Raw genomic sequence first — 20,695 nt, 5'->3', positions numbered from 1 at the left:
AAATCAATTCAGATTTTAATTATTGTGGGAACTTGACAATTCTAGCAGTGGCAAAGCTGAATTTTATCTTACTGTTATCTAACAAAAAGCAAACAACATTGTAAGACTGCAAATGTTTCACCACCTGGTAAAAATGAGAATATATTTCAATCAAGAACATACTATCTAAAAAAATAGTATTGCTATCTAGTCATATGAGTTTCTCATTACATTTCCGCAGGCCCTACATGTTTAGAATAAATGTAGCATTCACATAATACTATAGTCCATGAAAAGAGTATATTCTTTTATTGTTTTTGTTCATACATGTTAAGTTTCAACTTTCAATAATAAAATTCAATAAATTTGATTCCTTAATAATAAAAACTTGCTTTACACATTATTTACATGTTGCCAAAGTCTACAGCCATACGAAACATCACAAGGATTTGACTCTATGCATGGTACCATCACACTGAAGGAGGAGGGGGCTAATTAAGTGACACATTCAAAGATTAACTGTAGATATGCACAGTATATTTGGCACTGCCATTAACATTATAACATCTTCCTCTCTTAAGACAGGCATTATTAAGCCTTAGTCACAATATACCAGAATTTGCTATTCACATCAAAACCAGCTTTCAAACTTTTTAACAGGAATCAGTTTTAAGAAACAGAACACAGCCAGAATTGGGAATGGAATTCAAGCCCTCCAACTTCTTGCTACACTCCAAGCTGCCATCCATAAAGTAGGTTTAATCTGATAACCTTTCTGTTGTGGGGAGTGTCAAGAAGGAAAAATTTACAGACAACATCCTTCAACATACATAAAGATAATGCTTTTCTTTAAAATTATCAGTTCTTCTTGGGAGTGCAAAGGGAGCCCTGATAATTCAGAACTAGTGATGAACTGGGGCAGGAATTACAGAACAACCAATGCCTTTCAAGTAGTGGAGATTGTACAAGCAGTTGAACTCATGAGGAGAAAGATCTGGAATGCCAATATCTGAATTCAGAATCCTTAGCAACTTGTTTAAAGCGTCTCTCCCTAGGACTGTAACAGACTCAGGTCACAGGTTATAGATTTACTCCGATGTGTAACATTAATGGCTATGAAATGGAAAAAGAAAAGGGCAAGGACTCAACTATTAAAGCTTGAGCAACTTTGGCTACATCCCAGGGGGTAATTTGTTTGACTAACTTCATTTTAACAAATATTGAATCACTTCAGTCAGATCCATTACATTTAATTCATTAAAGCTATACATATTCCAGAATGTTTTTAAAAGACACATGTTTATAAAAGGCATAAATTCAGTCTTAAACTAAGGCAAAAATGCCTCAATAGAACATGGATCACAGTACAGGGGGACAGAAATAAAAAATTCTCCGGTGAAGTTTAGAGATATGCTGTAGCCTCACACAAAACTTTCAGCAATAAATTAAGACTTAAAAAAAGTCTTCCGATGTACAAAGGACTATGAAGTGCAAAGTAATGTCACTGAACCAAAATTTAATTAATCATTTTATTTCAAGCGTATTTTAAAATCATAAATGGGGTTTTATAATCCAAAGTCGAAACATTTATTCTTCATAGCTTCAGAATTTGACAAGCAATTGGAGACCTTGCTTTGCAGCAAATCCAGTCGTCTTTGCTATTTTCAGACTTCTGAGACCTAGTGTCTAAACTACTCCACTCTACACGCACAATTTTAGATAATTATTATACACTTGTTGATAAGATTTTTCTGAAAACAGTCCATCAAATATAAGAATGGTTTCTGTCCAAGAATCGGAAGTGAGGGAAGAAATATTAAACAAGTATCAAAAAATCATTTACTCATTTAAAAAATAACAGAACCAGTGTTGTTCTCTGACATGAACGAGAACATGTAAAATCAATTTAGATTACTCCTGCAGACTCTGGTAATATTTTATTACCCACACAGGTCTCAATCCTACTTAAAGATCTTTTATGCAAACTCACCCTCAGGATCTACTGAGTAAAGATCCTGGGTTCTAAGAGGGCCTTAAATGTGCTATTCCAAAGAGGAACAGGCTGCCCTGGTAACTTCTCTCAAATGCTTATTTTAAATAAACATAGTTAATTGAAGTATTTTTTAAACCAACTCTGGGTACTATCTAGAACACTGCCCACCAAACAAAAAAGAAAATCAAAACTTTCTTTCCTTTTTTAGGAAACTTTCCACCTTTGAGATTACAACTTTTTCACCTTTTTTTGACTGCCTAATACAATTTTTAAATTCTGCATTTCGATGTTGTAAGAGTTCTTTTTCAAATGATCTTCACAACCCAGAAGACAAGACATCAGAGCAGCACTCCCAAATCACGTTGTTTGACAAGAATGATGAGATGAAAATGGACGGATATCTGAAAACAGGTATTCCCTCTGCTCCAAAGCTGAGCAAGTTGTTAACATGTAAGCAACACAGGACTCCACTCCTCCGGAGATCCTCAAACTCAGAATGCTTCCATTTAATAAGTCAATATATTATTCTTAAAAATTAAAGTTTGGTCACTAGGAAAGACTGAACAAAAATTATTCCCCTCCCCCCAAAACAACAACCAAACAGCTCTAATCAACCCCTTCTCTCCCCACAAAACAGGGAAGTAGTTGGGGCTGAAGCCTTTAAATTTGAAATTTCAGCTCCTAAAACACTGCTGCTATTTGCTGCTCAAAGGTGCAAGTCTACGTGTTTCCTTCTCCAATACTTCCCCATTTATAAATTTATTTCCACACACACACGCACGCGCACACAAACATACTCACTCACACATACTCTTACTCTCAAGTAAGACACTTTTTTGTGTTTGTTGATAAATTACGAGGATTATGAACTAGGTGTGTACAGGGTTTCATAGGTGCTTTGTAAACATCAGAGTCACTTGGTCCTTTTCTCCAAAAGCCTGAAATCAAATTACACAGCCAGGCATCACTACTTTCCCAGACGCTGCTCACAGGCTGCATATTGACGAAGGGCAGAGAAAAAGTCCTCATAACTGATGTTTAGGTGGGAAGGCAAAGAGCTGAAAAGAAAGCACAGGGGAAAAAAAACAATTAGATGACGTACTGTAATTTGGAGGGGTGGAACCAGAGGGCAATGACCAAAAAGAGGTTAAGGACAGAAGAAAATAAATTATAAACATAGAGTATGCCAAACCATTTCTGCCTAATGATTGTTACTCACTGTGAAACAATTCAAGTAAAAAATAATCTCTCTCTCTTTCCACGAGAAAAGCAAATCAACTCGTAGTGAGACAGAGACTCAGAACCTATGAAAGTCTAAGTCTAGATGAATGCAAAACTGGAGATCTATTTACAAAGGATCTCACTCAAATTCACTTCAAGAACTTATCTCTGTCAGAGTAAAGCCAACCCTACCAGAACAGCTTATGAAAGCCAGGTTTAACGTTGGCAGAGCAGCAGAGCGTCCCCACACGACGATACACTGAAGCCACGTGGTAAGCAACCAACAAATGAACAATACTTATCTCCACCATTTCCAGTCGCTCAAGGGGGCAATTACAGTGCGAAGACAAGCACTTTAAAGGCAGAGTGAACATATGGCCAGAGGGTTTCCCTTTAAGTATTTTAAACACTTAAAATAATTTTCAATAATTAACATGAAAAAATCTCTATTTATACAGCTTTATAGCGAGGCTTTGGAAATTCCAAACAGTATCAGAGCCAAATCCCTGGTAAGAGCACAAGAGTCAGACTCAGCATTCTACAGTCACACACGCCACAAATAAGGACTGAACAAACCTCCTGGGAAGGAACTCCTGCCTGACCCTGTGGTTCCCCTGAGCTCCGCTTTCTTTCTCCTTCCTTTTCTGCCCCCCAGTCTTTATTGAGATATAATTGGCATATAATCTTTACCCTTCCTTTGACTGCCAAGAAGCCTGAAATAAGTCACCTACTTCCCTTCATTTCCTTATCTCTTAATAATCTCTGCTATCAACCTTATATCTTATTCATCCTACTGAAATGACATCCTCAAGACAAATTTAATGACATTCCTCTTGCTAAAGTTTGCTTCAAATGTCCTCCTCAAACTACCCACTTTCCTAAGCCTTCTTCATTCTACCTCCTTCCTCAACAGCCTCATCTCCTATCACTTCATCAGCACTCGGCACCACTACCCCTCAGTGCGCCAGCAGTGGTCTTGCTATTTCCTGCCCCGTTGTGTCAGGGCTGCACCCTCCTATTTCTCCATATCATGAAGAAGACATTTTCCTGCCATCACAGTGCCTACAGTCTGGTGCACGGTAGACAAATATAGAGCAAACCTCGATATAAGGCTACAGAGCTACGACAGCCATACGTCCTAGATCCCTGGGAAAGCCCCTCATGTGCTAGGGATCTGCTGTCCATTATCAGATTTCAATCCTCAACTCCATTTTAAAATGCCATTTACAAAGATAAAGGAGTTTAAATAGCTTTCCATAGTCAAACTATTGAGCTGCACAGCTAAGATTCGACCCAACATCTGTCTGTTCTAAAACACACTCTTCCTCCAAACCGCTCCCAGCCTCACACACTCTCACAGCTACCTTTCTTAGAGCCCACCTGAAAGGCACCTGAAACGACATGGAAAACCACTGGAGAAAAAGAGACAAGAGCAACACACGCCACCATGAGGAAACCCAGAATCTGGAGATTTGGCTTCTAATTCCACTTTGTTACCAGCTTGAGCAACGTCTCATTTTCCTCGCCTACAAAATGAGGGAGCACCAGATGACTACAGTCCTTTCTGACTTTAATATGCTACATGTTCTTTTCTACTTCTTTATCTGACACCCTTTTCCCCTCCTGCTCCCAAGCTTGAGGCCTTTCCTAAAGGATCCTTGGTACTGTGCTTTTCCATGTACACTTTGGAGCGGTTCCCTACTCACAGGTTCAGCTACTTCTACTTCCTAGGGATTGAAGATCCCCAAATGTACCAGACTTCTCCTCCGAGCAGCAATTCCACATCTTCATCTGCCCTCCTAAGTGTTTCCATCTAAATAGACTGGCCTCAAAAGCATCTGATCTGTGAAGTCAACATCTTCCCTTCAAAATCATGCTCCTTTGACTCTCCCGTTTCTCTCAATAACACCATAATTCATAAACTTAGGCCTAAAAACTTAGGAGTCATTTCATGTTCTGACTTTTGTCACAATTAATAAAGTGCTAGGCCTGCAATTAACTTGATAATTACTCCTCATGAGAGACAGAATTTGAATTATTTTCCTCCTAAGACCCAGAATTTAAACATATTTTAAGGCTCCTAAGTCTCCCCTGTATTTTAGATCAGAGCTCAGCAAACACAGCCCAGGGGCCCGCCACCTGTTTTCCTAGGCAGAGTCTCACAGAATACAGTCACGCACGTTGTTTACATACGGCCTGTGGTTGTTCAGTCACCCTAGCAAGCGGTGAATAGTGACAACAGAGAGGAGTAGTTGCAAGAGACTGTCTGGCCCTCTATACAAAAAGTTTACCAAACTTCTGAATAGCAATTACATTCTCATCACTATATTCTCCCCTGAATTAGAGCTGTAGCCTCTTCACTTGTCTTTTTTACCTCACCCTTTTCCAAATCCAATCTACTCTAGTACACAGCTGCCAAACAAATCTCCAAAAAGCACCATTCCCACATTGTCCACAGGCTCAATGGCTTCCTATCGCCTGTCTAAACAACTATACACGTTCCTTACACCGGTACTTAAAGCCTTTCCAATGTCCACACCCCAAAGTATCTGAGCTCACCTTACACTGCTAGCTAACACTACCTCTCTGCTCTGGTGTAGCCCACTCCGTCACTACTTCTTTAACGCGCAAGTCCTTAACCACCGCCACCCCCGCCCGCCCCCTACAGCTTTTCTTTTTCCCCTTGACCATCCCCTACACTTCCCACCTTTTCTTCTAACTACAAAAATTCAACCTATTTTACAGACCCCAGATCAAGTCACATCTTTTCTGCAGAATCAACAATCTGGCCCACAGAGAGACCTCCCACTCCTCAGTGTCAATACCAAACATCTGCACAACCACACTCTCTCGTGTCTGAGTCATTTACAGATGTCTTTATTTTACCACTGACACGGTGCAATACCTGAGGGAAAGGATCCAGTACTATAATTGTTTGGGAATTCCCACCACAGTCCAGTACTGGGCTCAAGAAACATGTGATGAATCGAATCAAAGTCAGTCCACTTTTTACTACTTACACAATCTCAGTCAATCTGATGTGCCAGGGAAGAAAGCCTAATGTGCTGTCCACAGGACCAAACTTCAATACTAAATCAGGATCAGGGAAACCATTTGAACCTTGGAGAGAAAGAAATGCACATGAACTTAACATGTACTGTTGACAAATAAAATGATCAAGGATAAAATCTGTTCAGCAAACTGGCTTCTTACATGTTTTGAGGATCTGTTCTCTTCAGATGCTTTATTTGTACGTTTCCATACCCCTACCCCACTGCCCAAACTATACTTTACTATCTATGTTACTTCCAAACGTGAAAGTTCTCTCTAAAGTCCATTTAACTGGAATGACCTGATACGGAGGGTAACCCAACTCCCACCCTAAACCCTATAAGTAGCTCCCACATCCCACCTATCTTTCAAGACTCGACTCAAGTATTCTCCAGGAACAGCACTGCTTTAAAGCACAAAAGCCTATTCTGGCCAGAGAATCAAATAACTTCAGAGGTGAAAAGAAACTTAAAAAGTATCTACTCTCCTTCCTTCCCCAGCCCCTCATTTTATAGCTAAGGACCCAGAAAGACCAACTCATACAAAGTTCTCAGCATGCCCCAGAGCCCGAGCCCCTGGGAGGGGAAAAGGAGATCCTACACCTGCCTCAACAAAGCCATGACCTTTTTTTGCTTTACAAACTGGTTTCTGTGAGAGACCTGGCTTGAGGAAAAAAGGGGATAAGGATATTTCAACTGCTTAAAAATAAAGTAAAATAAACTTTTACTTAAAACTCTTAAAATCAAGAGTCACTGGTACAACAGAAAAGATGCTACAATCCAAGGGACCCGAATTCTAACACTTTCTAATAACCTCCGTCCTGCCACTAACTTTCTTGTCACATAATCTCTCCAGGGCTTAGTTCCTTCACCTGTTAAATAAGGAGACCAGATTAGACAGGCCCATCCAGCAGGAGTTAAAGAAGTGTTCCCATAACAAAGTCTCTTTAAAAGTCCATGTTGGCAGAGTGAATGGACTAAGCAGAAGAACATATATCTCTCTGCTTGCTGAAAAAGCAAGTTCTTGTTAGCGAAAAAAACGACAAGAAGGGACTTCTGGCTAATAGTGGTGTGAAGACAGTGTTGAATCTTCTCAAAAAAACGTGTATCAAACCGGACAAAAGCAATGAAGGGCAGTGGATATTAACCAGAAGCAGACAACTGTTCTTTCAAAAAAACACAAAACAGAACACCAGCTAGAGCCTCAGGTAAGAACAGCAAGAGTCACTGGCCTGCCTGCCTGGAAATGCTCCCAACCCCACACCTCTACCCCCATCAATTAGAGAGAATCGTAGTTTGACCAGTACACGGCTGACAGCAAAAACTAGCAGATTTGCTGCTTGCTGCCAAAAGCTATGGACTCAATTTAGAATTGGAGGTTGTGGGCAGGAGGGAGGAGCCAATGGTGAAAACCTAAGTTTTTACCAACTAAAAGTGACAAGTTCAAAAGGAACAAATGAGGAAAACCCACAGCTTTGCTTGGAGGTTGTAGTCCCAGTTAGGACAAGCAGTATAACGGCCAGAAACTTCACAGGGAGAGATCCTGGAAACAGCGGCTTAGATAAGCTGTCCACACATCCATGGCTGAGGAAACTACACAAATACATACATGAAGGAGGAAGGAGGAGGGGCAGGAGACAGAGCGACAGAGAGGCAAGAAAGCCCAATGAAAAGTAACAGCCAAGGAGACTGGAGAACTAACTTGAATGCACTCTCCAACATCACACAGAGATCTTGGAAGCCCTACAAACTAAAAGTGTTTGAGCACAACCAGTGTGCAAATCATTGGGTGACACGTTAAAAAATGTAGACACAGAAAGTCAGACTAAAAGATAAAATTAAAAATAGATGGGGCTGGACCTGTGGCGCAGCAGTTAAGTTCACACGTCGGTGGCCCAGAGTTCGCCAGTTCGGATCCCGGGTGCAAGATGTACTGCTTGTCAAGCCATGCTGTGGCAGGTGTCCCACATATAAAGTAGAGGAAGATGGGCATGTATGTTAGCTTAGGGCCAGTCTTCCTCAGCAAAAAGAGGAGGACTGGCAGCAGAAGATAACTCAGGGCTAATCTTCCTCAAAAAGAAAACAAAAAAAGAAAAACTGAGCAGAGGCAGAAGTAGACACCTTTTTTTTTTGAGGAAGATTAGCCCTGAGCTAACTGCTGCCAATCCAATCTTCCTCTTTTTGCTGAGGAAGACTGGCCCTGAACTAACATTGACGCCCATCTTCCTCTACTTTATACGCAGGACGCCTACCACAACATGGCTTGCCAAGCGGTGCCATGTTCTCACCCAGGATCTGAACCAGCAAACCCTGGGCCGCCGAAGCAGAACGTGCACACTTAACTGCTGCACCATCGGGCCAGCCCCTAGACATCTTTATTTATAGACAATGTGATCTTATATTTAGAAAATCCTAAGACTCTACAAAAAGAACTAATCATGCACTGCATAATGATGCTACAGTCAACAATGGATAGCATATACAATGGTGGTCCCATAAGATCAGTATCATATGGCCCAGGTGTGTGGTAGGCTATACCATCTAGGTTTGTGTAAGTGCACTCTATGATATTCGCACAATAACCACATCACCTAACAACACATTTCTCAGAACATATCCCCATTGTTAAGTGACACATGACTGTACTAGAACTATTAAGGGAATTTTAGCAAGGTCACAGGATACAAAATCAATATTAAAAAACTATATTATCATCAACAATTCAAAAATAAAATCAAGAAAATAATCCCACTAACAACAGCGTCAAAAAGAACAAAATACGAATAAATTTAACAAAAGAAGTAGAAACCCTATATCCTGAAATTACAAAACACTGTTAAGAGAAAAATTAGGACCCAAATAAATGGAGAGAAATACTATGTTCATGCATTAGTTCTAACTCAATATTGTTAAGATGGCAATTCTTCCCAAACTGACCCACAGATTCAACTCAATCTCTATCAAACCAGGGGTTTTTTTGTTTTGCTTTTTTTTTTTTTAATTGACAAGCTGATCCCAAATTGTGTATGAAAATGCAAAGGACCCTGAGCAGCCAAAATAACTTCAAAAAAGAAAAAGTTGAAAGACTATAACACTACCTGATTTCGAAGTTTACTTCAGTAGGCTACCATAATCAAGACAGTGTAGCATTATAAGGACAGACCTATAGACCAATGGAATAGAATAGAAAGCCCAGAAATAAACTTGCAGATTTATGATAAACTGATTTTCAACAAAGGAGCCACAGTAATTCAAAGGGAAAAAGATGTCTTTTCAACAAACAATGGTGGAAGAAAAACTGGTATCCTTTACCTCACACCACTTAGAAAAACTAAGTCAAAATGATTATATATTTACAAATCTAACAGCTAAAAGCTATAAAAATTGTAGGAGAAAACACAGGAGAAAATAATTGGGACTGTGGATTAGCCAAAGATTTCTTAGACAGGACACCAAAGGCATGATCCAAAAAGAAAAAAATTGATAAACTAGACTTCATAAAAATTAAACATTTTAAAAGAAATCATTAAGAAAAAGAAAAGGTAAGCCATGCACTGAGCGAAAGTATTTACAAATCACATACCTTATCACTGGTAAAAGACTTGTACCCAGAACATATAAAGACCTCATAAAACTCAATAATAAGACAAAAAGCCCATTAAAAATAGGCAAAATCTTTGAATAGACACTTTACCAAAGAAGATACAAATGACAAATTAGCACATGAAAAATGCTCAATATCATTAGTCATTAGGAAAATGTAAATTGAAACCACGAGATAGTATTACACATCCACTAGAACAGCTAAAATTTTAAAAAATCTGATAATACTATGTCATGGCAAAAATATGGAGAATCTAGAACCCTCTACTTTGCTGGTGGAAGGTAAAATGGTACAGACTCTGTGGAAAAAGACTGGCAGTTTCTTAAATGTTAAACATTCACTCACCACAATCTAGCAATTCCACTGTAAGTTATCTACCCAAGACAAAAGAAAACACATCCACATAAAGTGTTGTAGGCAAATGGTTATGTTTGAGCATTACTCAAATAAATCAAATGTACGTCAACTGATGGCTAAACAAAATGTGGTATCCATAAAACAGAATACTACTCTTCAACAAAAAATAATGAAGTACTAATACATACAACATGGATGAACCTCAAAAAATATTATGCTAAGTAAACAAAGCAAGACATAAAAATATATATACGATTCCATCTATACAAAATTTCTAGAAAAAGCTAAAGCATAGTCAGAAAACAGATCAGCAGTTGCCTCATTTTGGGGGTAGGATGGGCGATTAACTGCAGTCACAAGGGAACTTTCAGGGGTGACAATACCAGAGGGTTTGCTTCTGACGGATTAATGTGTTAACCTAAAGACTGTGTACATTTTCATTTATCATGGGTCTACAACCCCTGAAGACAACACCTGGGCTTAACACTTAGGCTAAACACTACCTGAAGGATCATCTTTGGTCCCTGCATCACGTTTAAGACATGCTCATAAGCTATTCTTTGGCTGGGGCCTTACAGGATTCAGGAAACAGTCAACATCCCAGTAACCTCTACCAGAAAGCACCTACAATGGTCTACTTTAAGTCTATTTATTCAGCCTGAATACAACTAGGCAATGACAAACTAGAGCACAGGAGAGTAGGGTAAGAAGTAAGTAGTCAATGAAAGGAGGGAGTTAATGAGACCAACAGGCCAGAGACGGACTGTGTTCTGTGATGGACATATGTCAAAGTGGAATAAACAAAGAAAAGAGAGTTAAATAAATGACAGAGTTAGAAAACACATGATTAATAACTAAGGTTAATGGAGACTCTATGAATGAATGAAAAATATGTATCTGAAATTGCATAGCTACAGAAGCTATCAATGGAATTTGTTAGAAGTATTGCCTCTCTTCGAGAGGATCAGGGATAATGCTAGTAAGGAGAAGGACCATTAAAGTTAAGGCAAGCCATCCCTTTGAGAACAGGAATAAAACAAGGGTGCCCACTCTCACTATTCCTATTCAATATAGTACAGGAGGTTTTGGCCAGAGCAATTAGGCAAGAAAAAGAAATAAAAGGTATCCAAATTGGAAAGGAAGAAGTGAAACTCTCACTATTTGCAGATGATAGGATCCTATACAAAGAAACCCCTAAAGAATCCGCCAGAAAACCATCAGAAATAATCAACAACTACAGCAAAGTTGCAGGGTACAAAATCAACTTACAAAAATCAGTTGTATTTCTATACATTAATAACAAACTAGCAGAAAGAGAACTCAAGAATACAACCCCCTTTACAATTGCAACAAAAAGAATAAAATATCTAGAAATAAATTTAAGCAAAATGGTGAAAGACCTAGACACTGAAAACTAGAAGACACTGAAAGACAGACAAGATAACATAAAGAGATGGAAAGATATTCCATGCACATGGATTGGAAGAATAAACATAGTTAAAATGTCCATATTACCTAAAGCAATCTACAGATTCAATGCAATCCCAATCAGAATCCCGATGACTTTCTTCACAGAAATAGAACAAAGAATCCTAAAATTTATATGGAACAACAAAAGGCCCAGAATAGACAAAGCAATCCCGAGGAAAAAAACGAAGCTGGAGGCATCACAATGCCTGACTTCAAAATATGCTACAAAGCTATAGTAATCAAAACAGCATGGGGGCCAGCCTGGTGGCACAGCAGTTAAGTGCGCACCTTCCGCTTCAGCAGCCTGGGGTTCGCTGGTTCAGATCCTGGGTGCAGATACGGCACTGCTTGGTAAGCCATGCTGTGGTAGGTGTTCCACATATAAAGTAGAGGAAGATGGCCACGGATGTTAGCTCAGGGCCAGTCTTCCCCAGAAAAAAGAGGAGGATTGGCAGATGTTAGCTCAGGGCTAATCTTCGTCAGGGAAAAAAAAAAAAACCCAGCATGGTATTGGCACAAAAACGGACACATAGGTCAATGCAACAGAAGTGAGAGCCCAGAAATAAAACCACACAGCTAATCTTTAACAAAGGAGCCAAGAACATACAACGGAGAAAGGAAAGTCTCTTCAATAAATGGGGTTGGGAAAACTGGACAGCTACATACAAAATAGTGAAAGTAGACCATTATCTTACACCATACACAAAACTTAACTCAAAATGGATTAAAGACTTGAATGTAAGATCTAAAACCATAAACTCCTAGAAGAAAATACAGGCAGTACATTCTCTTACATCAGTCTTAGCATCTTTTCAAGTACCGTGTCTACTCAGACAAGAGAAACAAAAGAAAAAAATGAACAAACGGGACTACATCAGACTAAAAAGCTTCTGCAAGGCAAAGGAAATCAGGAACAAAATGAAAGACAATCCACAAACTGAGAGAAAATATTTTCAAATTATATATCCAACAAGGGGTTAATTTCCAAAATATATAAAGATCTCATACAATGCAACAACAAAAAAACAAACAACCTGATCAAAAAATGGGCAAAAGATATGAACATTTTTCCAAAGAAGATATTCAGATGGCCAACAAGCACATGAAAAGATGCTCACCATCACTAATTATTAGGGAAATGCAAATCAAAACTACAATGAGATATCACCTTACATCTGTCAGAACGGCTATAATTACCAAGACAAAAAAATAACAAATGCTGGAAAAGACATAGAGAAAACAGAACCCTCATGCACTGCTGGTGGGAATGCAAACTGGGGCAGCAACTATGGAAAACAGTATGGCGGGGTCAGCCCCCTGGCCGAGTGGTTAACTTCGTGCGCTCAGCTTTGGCAGCCCAGGGTTTCGCCAGTTCAGATCCTGGGTGTGGACATGGCACCACTCACTAGGCCATGCTGATGTGGCATCCCACACAGCACAATAGAAGGACCTACAACTATAATATATAACTATGTACTGGGGGCTTTGGGGAGAAGGAGGTGGGAAAAAAAAAAAAAAACAGCATGGAGATTTCTCAAAAGATTAAAAATAGAAATACCATATGACCCAGCTATTCCACTACTGGGTATTTATCCAAAGAACTTGAAAGCAACAATTCAAAGAGACTTATGCACCCCTATGTTCAGTGCAGCATTATTCACAATAGCCAAGATGTGGAAGCAACCCAAGTGCCCATCAACTGATGAATGGATAAAGAAGATGTGGTATATATACACAATGGAATACTACTCAGCCATTAAAAAAAGACAAAATCCTCCCATTTGACACACGGATAGATCTTGAGGGTATGATGCTAAGTGAAACAAGCCAGACAGAGAAAGACAAACACCACATGATTTCCTCATATGTGGAAGATAATCACGTGGATAAAGAAAACAGATTCGTGGTAACCAGAGGGGAAGGGGGTTGGGCAAAACGGGTAAAGGGGCACATATGTATGGTGACGGACAAAAATTATACTACTGGTGGTGAGCATGACACAGTCTATACGGAAACTGATAAACTATAAGGTACACCTGAAATTTCACAATGTTATAAACCCTTATAACTTCAAGAAAATAATTGGAGAAAAAACAGAAAATTTACAGCAAAAAGTTCCTAGGGGGCTCTACAGAGAATAAGGAAACTAAAGGCTTTTGATATGCAGTTGAAGAAAAATAAATAAAATATTCTATTTGGTGTAACACGACCAATACAGTGGTATATTTGGTATAACATAATAGAAGGAACACTGAAAAAGGAGTCATGGATGACAGTAAGATTATATTCTTGGGATTGCTTCCTAAATAGCTCTTGAGTTAAACTTAGTAAGTTCAAACTAAAAAGAAAGAGGGAGAGGGAAAGTGTGGTACTTTAACATAATAAAAAATACATATTTGGTCTTTTGTCCCAGGTTCCTGGCACAGAGCTCCTAAAACCCTTGGAATTTCCCTAGTGATAGGGGTGAGGGAAGCATCTTTTGTTATTCGTAAGCTCCTTTCAACCATACCAGAGTTTATATTAACGAGGTGACTCTTGGTAGGCCCCTAGACAGCTTCAGGATGGGGGCTGGTTGCCAGAGGAATCAACCATGTGATTAGAGGGTTAGAACTTTCAGCCCCACCCTCGACGTCCAGGTAGGAGAGAGGAGCTGGAGATTGAGTTTAGTCACTAACAGCCCATGATTTAATCAATCATGCAGAGGTAATGGAACCTCCATAAAAATCCCTGGAGGACAGGGTTTGGAGAGCTTCCAGGTTGAACACACAGAGGTGCTCAGAGGGTGGCAGACCTGAAGAGGGCATGGCTACGTGATCCCTATATGAAACGGTGCATTACCTCACGCACCCACCCCGCCTGCCCCCACCACTACTTTGCCCTATAGATCTCTTACATTTGGCTGTTTCTGAGTTGTACCCCTTATAATAAACTGGTAAACCTAAGTAAAGTGGCTTCCTGAGTTCTGTGAACCATTATAGCAAATTACCAAACCTTAGGAGGGAGTCATGGGAACCTCTATTTACAGTCGGTTGCTCAGAAGTACAGGTGGCTAGAGAATTGAACTGGCATCTGAAGTGGGGGCAGTCTTGTATGACCGAGCCCTTAAATTTGTAGAGTCTGACACTAACTCCAGGTAGTTAATATGGAATTGAACTGAACTGCTGGACATTCAGGTGGCGTCGAGAATTAAGAGAAATTCATTGTCAGTGTAGGAAAACATCCCGGAGGGAGGAAACCTGACAAGTAGAAGTCCTACTTTCAGGAATATTCATCCCTCCCCCTAAAAATCCTTAAGTCCTCTCATTTACCATGCAAGTGAGTTGACAACAAATTTCATTATCTCAAAACCATTTTCATGTGTAGGTCTTCAAACTTCAGAAACACAAGTATAACAACAATAACAACAAAAAAATCAGGCCTTCTAGTGCGAAAGGAACCTAGATGTCCTCCTTCATACTGCATCCTTGCGGGACAAAACCAAAAACAAATACACATGACTTACTAAGCAAACTGTCTAACATAGCTACATCCAAATCTGTGGATTTCTTTTGCTGCTGGGCTACTAACTGGCAAAAGTCCTGAGCAGCTCTCACAATATCTGCTTTTCCATCTTCTGGGGACAGCACCTTCACTGCCGATTGGCAATTTAAAACTGGAGGAAAAAACAAAGAAGACATTAAAAAAAAAAACACCCTCATCCAGATATATTTCAAAGTCAGGTTCAAGAAATACAAACTTCAGACCAAAATAAAGGTACAGTTTTTATAGTAAACAAGAATTGTTTAAGACTTTCAATTTCAAGATCAAAACATACTTAACTACTCTCCTCTGAAAAGACCCACATATCTCATTTGTATATATATTTAAATACTGCCTTCTTTCCAAATGCTCAGAAAGCCCTTATACCTGTGAGTAAATCCTCTAGAAAATAGGAATTTTAATTATAGGGTAAACTATAATTTCCACTCGTCTAAAACACCATTTACAATTATAGTACAGTTAGCAGTAACACAGGATAGAAGATAAAAATAACGATTGTAGGAAAAAAATGTGTTTCAATGGAATATGCATTGTCTATAGTACACACATCCACCTTATCAAATTTTGATTCTATGGAAGCTATTTTACAATTGATAGGATACTAGCTAAGTGATAGCAATGCCAAATTCTTGTCTGGTAGAGGTTCAATTATCCTCCCCCTAACCTCACAGAAAAACCAGTTTTGCCTCTCTTTACATATTCATTTCAACATTCTTGATCTAGAAATGCATCCCTTCTTTGGATTCTTTTTTGAATCAGTATAAAATCTGCCTGGTTCCTAGTTGTTTGAGTTAAATAAAATCTTTAATGTGTTTTTTTTAGTATCTATGAGTCATGATTTCATCATTTTCTGAAAATTATATATTAACAAGATGAAGAAAGAAAAACCTAAATCTGATGATTAGAAGTGTTGACAATAAAGACTAATAGAGCAAAATTATTGAATAAATAAATGAGCGACAGAATTTGCCTTGAAACACAAACATTTCTGCATGTTAGCTATTCAACTTTACATTCATGCTTACCTTGATCATCTTTGTCATTACTATTTGCAAACTCTGGTGAGTATTTGGAACAATCTAAGCCCAGAAGTTCCTGCTGTTGTTTTAAAATTTCATCCATCAATCTGGAATTATTTCTTTTGAAAATACCTTAAAAAGAAAAAAAGCAAGTAAATCCCAACTAGGTTAATTTATCCTCTTCAATAATTAATGGATGCTTGTTGTGAAAACAACACTGGATTTAGAACTGAATTCCAAATGAAGCAGTGATGACTAATTCTAAACTAGAATCTAAAAGGAAAACATGACCACAAAACTTTATTAATACAAGAGTCTGGCTTCAGGCTGAAGTCAAAAAAAGGATGGGGTAACTACTTAAGTGTCAATATGAATATGATAGAAATTTAGACCCAGAAGGAAATTTTAAGAGATCATTTACTTGACATCTTTATTTACAAATTAAGAAACTGAGACCCAATATCCTTAAGAGACTTATCCAAAAATTTATAACTGCAGCAGTGGTCTCTAGCCGCAGAGCGCATATCTTCCAGACTCCCAGTCTAATGTAATTTCCGTGCAGATTTACTATGTGCATTCAATACTACTACCTCAATTTGATTAGTTTTTTCAATGGTAAGAGGGACTAACATGAATTATGTAAAAAGTAAAAGCCAGACAAAACTAACAAACCCAAAATTTAGTAAATTCAAACAAAACATAGGAATATACCACATAAAACTGTTTTTGATCCTCCAATCATGCACAGAAAATTTAACATTAACTACTACCATGTCACTGAGAAAGAGGAAGGAACTATGAGACATATATTTAATATAAAACTAATATAGAGACCTGTAACTAACAACAAGCAACAAGTTTTTGGCATTTTCAGAGAGGCCAGCCTTCTAACGGCCATTGCCTTTTTGACCCTTATCAAGTGTTCTTCTCTGTCAGATCTGAGTTTAAAACATTTCAAAGATTAACTGGGAGACAGAACATAGCAAATATATATAAAATAGCACAGAATGCGCTGCATATGCTGTACACAAATGCCAACATGGTAGTATATGTGTAACAGCAGTTCAAAGATAAAAGCAGTCTCCTTTGGTAGGGAAAGGCTTTGTAAAACAAGCAAGACTTAAGCTGAGATGATCTCAGAAAGTTAAAGAGAAGAAAATGAGAGGATATCTGAATGGAGAAAATGCTTAAGAAAGAACACTGAACACTCACACAGACAAATGCTGCTGGTACAAAGGACCTGAGAAAAGGAGCAAAGGAATAGGTCTAATTTTCACTTCATTTTGCCTACCCACTGGGTAACCAATGATTTCTGAGCAATGTGGAAATGTATATCTTAGGAAAATTAACGTGGCAACGGTACAGAGAAAGCCAGGCAACAAACTACTGCAGTAGTCCATACATAATTTGATGAAGCAACGGAAAAGGATTCACTACAAGGGAAGAATTGGGCAAATAAAGAGCATGACTTACTTACAGGTGAACATGGAAAATTCCAGGGCTTTAATTCTGGGTAACAGAAAATGATAACATTTTTTTAAAGTAGAGAAATTCTACAAAGAGAACTGGTTTGAAGGAAAAAAGTTTAGTTTTAGATAGCTGAGGATAGAGTATTTAGGTGGGGGTTACTGTAAAAGTGATTAAGAGACACGAGGGAAGGATGTTCAAAAGAGGACAAATAACACTGTGTGGGTAGGGATCTTACCTGTTTTGCTTACCAGGGGCTAACATAGGGCCTAGCACAGAACAGACACTCAACAATTAAATGTCTGCCGAAAGAAGGCGAAGACGACAGGTCAGAGACTGGCTGGCGGATTGGGAAAGGCCTCTTTAGGGTAAGTGACATTTCAGCTGGCCGGTGAAGAATTAGGAGAATTTTGCAGGGGTGGGGCTAGGAAGGCAACATAACAATGGGTGAGGGATGGAGGTGCAGATGTACATTTAGGAGTCATCCTCCTTAAGGTAAGAAGATAAGTAAATACACACACGAGATGACAAATAAGATTTCCAAAGGTAAAGGAGTATACATGGAGAAGAGCAGCGGGCTAAGGATGTGGCTCCTTACAAAAGCCACAATCATAGACTCTAAGCTTGGAAATAAAGAAGTGAACATTTTGTAACACCCATATCCAGAGCAGGATTAAACAAAAAAATATATTCCCAAATACAAAGAAAATTTTTAAAGGAAAGTGATTAATATCAGGAGCTATTTGAAAAACAATGTTTAGAACAGTAATATTTTCGTAGCAATACAGATGTATGGAATATAATCATTACCCTCAAGTCAAACATAAAATTCACATGAATGATACAAAAGCATATACTACAAAACAGCATATAAATATGTAATGTATTAGAAGATTTCCAATTACCTATGCAAGAAAAAAATAATTTACACCACACTTTGGTCTATATTTCAGGTATAAATTACGGAAGGCACATGAATTTCAAAATTTTTTAAATTTAAAAACATAAAATCTCCACAACACTACTGCCAGGACATATGAGTTTACTAAAAATAAAATGTTAAATAAATCTATTTCGGGGCCGGCGTAGTGGTTAGGTTGGCATGCTCTGCTTTGGCAGCCCGGGGTTCACAGGTTCAGATCCTGGGCGTGGACCTACACACCGCTCATCAAGCCACATACCAGAGAGAGGAAGACTGGCACAGATGTTAGTTCAGTGCCAATCTTCCTCTCCAAAAATCAATCAATCAATCAATTTGTCCTATGAACTAACACTTATTCATTTTAATAGTAGCAACACTAGGAACCCTTGCTTTTGTCTTTTCACACCACAATGATCCCTTCCTTTGATATGCTAAAAGACCCATGCTTCAATTCTCACCAATTCACTCATCTTTACCTTTGCCTCCAGTTTAAATTGGGAAAGCTTTTAGGAACTCCTGCTGTCTCTAAGGCAATGGATGACAATCTTCATCACCAAACCTGGTCACCACCTCTTCTCAATCTTTATCTTTTCCTTCTCAACCTTTCTGAAGTATTACCATCAATGACCACCCTGCTTCCTTCTCAAAGATCCCACCCTCATTCAAGCTCATCTGAATGTCCTCTCCTGGTTCAACTCCCAATCTGCTCCTTGAATGGCTCCTTCTCACTCTGCACTGAATCCTTTTCCTCACTCCACCCTAAGTGCAGACTACTCCTCAGAGCTCTTACCTCTGCCCTCTCTTTCTGTCCCTGTGTTCCTCCATCTCTGATTCTAGTCACTCACAGGACTTTAAAACCATTCAGGACCAGGACAAGGGGAAGATGAGTGAGACAAAATTTAAGGGGACACCAAAAGAAGCAGTAATTAGGATAAATAATAACAATGCAATATCTTTAGAATCTTAAAATTAATGCAAAACATCTATGCTGGACAAAACATTAAAATTATAAGTAAAAACAGGATCAGTATTTGGTTCCTAACATTTCAAGTTCATTCAAACATTTAATCCTACCTACAAGTTGTGTAAGCATCTGAAAATGAACAAATCTAAAACCTGGTAGCTTATCTTTTAAAGCTAGCCCTCAAACACTTATATTACATCAAGTTAAGAAAATATATATAGAACAGTAAATAAGTGTAAAACTCATCTGCACTTAGGGACAAGGCCTGGAAGAGAAGAGGCAATATGAGAACGATAAATGCAAAAGGGTGACCAGACAATACGTGACTTAAAATCATAACTGCTATAAGTTGTTCATATAATTTTTTAAAAAACAGACCTTTTTCTTGTTGCTCTATTTCTAATAAAGGCATCACCACCTGCCCAGTCACCCAGGCATCTCCTCTACTCTCTAGCATTATAACCACCACCCCGCCCCGACCAGTGCCCTGTTAATATGCTAAACCCACATAATAATCTACAGCAATATTTCCTTTTGTCCATTGTCTCCACTATTTCAAGTAATGGTCTTCTTCTTTATAATATTAAAGAAATATAAAAAGTACCTTCTACTGGGTCTTCCTGCCCCTTCTAGTAGGTGTCACTAGATTAACTACCAGATTAACCTTCTTTGGGTACATCTTCAATCCTGGCACATTCCAACTTTTAATATCTTCGATGGCTCCCCAAATGCTTAAAGTATTAAGAACAAACTGCTCAGATCAGCATTAACATTCCAGCCTACGCTTCCACACTTGGGGGAAGGGGGGGCGGAAATAACTCATGTTTATGAAATAAATGAATCTTTCTATTTCTGTGTAATACTCTACCCCCAGCAAATCAGACTGCCTATGTTCCCCTACAAAACACATGGAGTGACTCCAACTTCCGCCCTTTGTTCTGTTACCTTCCCAGCCTCACATCTGTAAAATTCTAATTCTTCACAGACCAGTTGGAATGTCACTTACCCTCAAGAGGCCTTTCTCAGTCTGCCAGCCAGATGTGCCCCATTCCCCCGACTCACCTCACCCCCTCCAAATGCACACATTTAGTTCAAACTCCTTAATAAAT

The 20,695-nt window shown here is 38.8% G+C and overlaps 1 protein-coding gene across 1 annotated transcript in view; it reads right to left on the bottom strand.

Annotated features, from left to right (window-relative positions):
• Nucleotides 1–265: 265 nt before the first annotated feature.
• Nucleotides 266–20,695, bottom strand: part of NUS1 (NUS1 dehydrodolichyl diphosphate synthase subunit) — a 30,689-nt gene continuing 10,259 nt past the window's right edge. The window contains exons 2-5 of the mRNA XM_014866125.3: nt 16,240–16,365; nt 15,177–15,326; nt 6,214–6,313; nt 266–3,030 (exon numbers count right to left, since the gene is read on the bottom strand). Coding sequence (XP_014721611.3) covers nt 2,940–3,030; nt 6,214–6,313; nt 15,177–15,326; nt 16,240–16,365 — 467 coding nt within the window. The 3' untranslated portion in view covers nt 266–2,939. The remainder of the gene's footprint in view (nt 3,031–6,213; nt 6,314–15,176; nt 15,327–16,239; nt 16,366–20,695) is intronic.

The sequence above is a fragment of the Equus asinus genome, chromosome 24, assembly GCF_041296235.1.
Source record: "Equus asinus isolate D_3611 breed Donkey chromosome 24, EquAss-T2T_v2, whole genome shotgun sequence".
Classification (NCBI taxonomy): Eukaryota; Metazoa; Chordata; class Mammalia; order Perissodactyla; family Equidae; genus Equus; species Equus asinus.
Note: the sequence above shows the minus strand (reverse complement) of the source record. Positions and strands in the feature narration are given on the sequence as shown.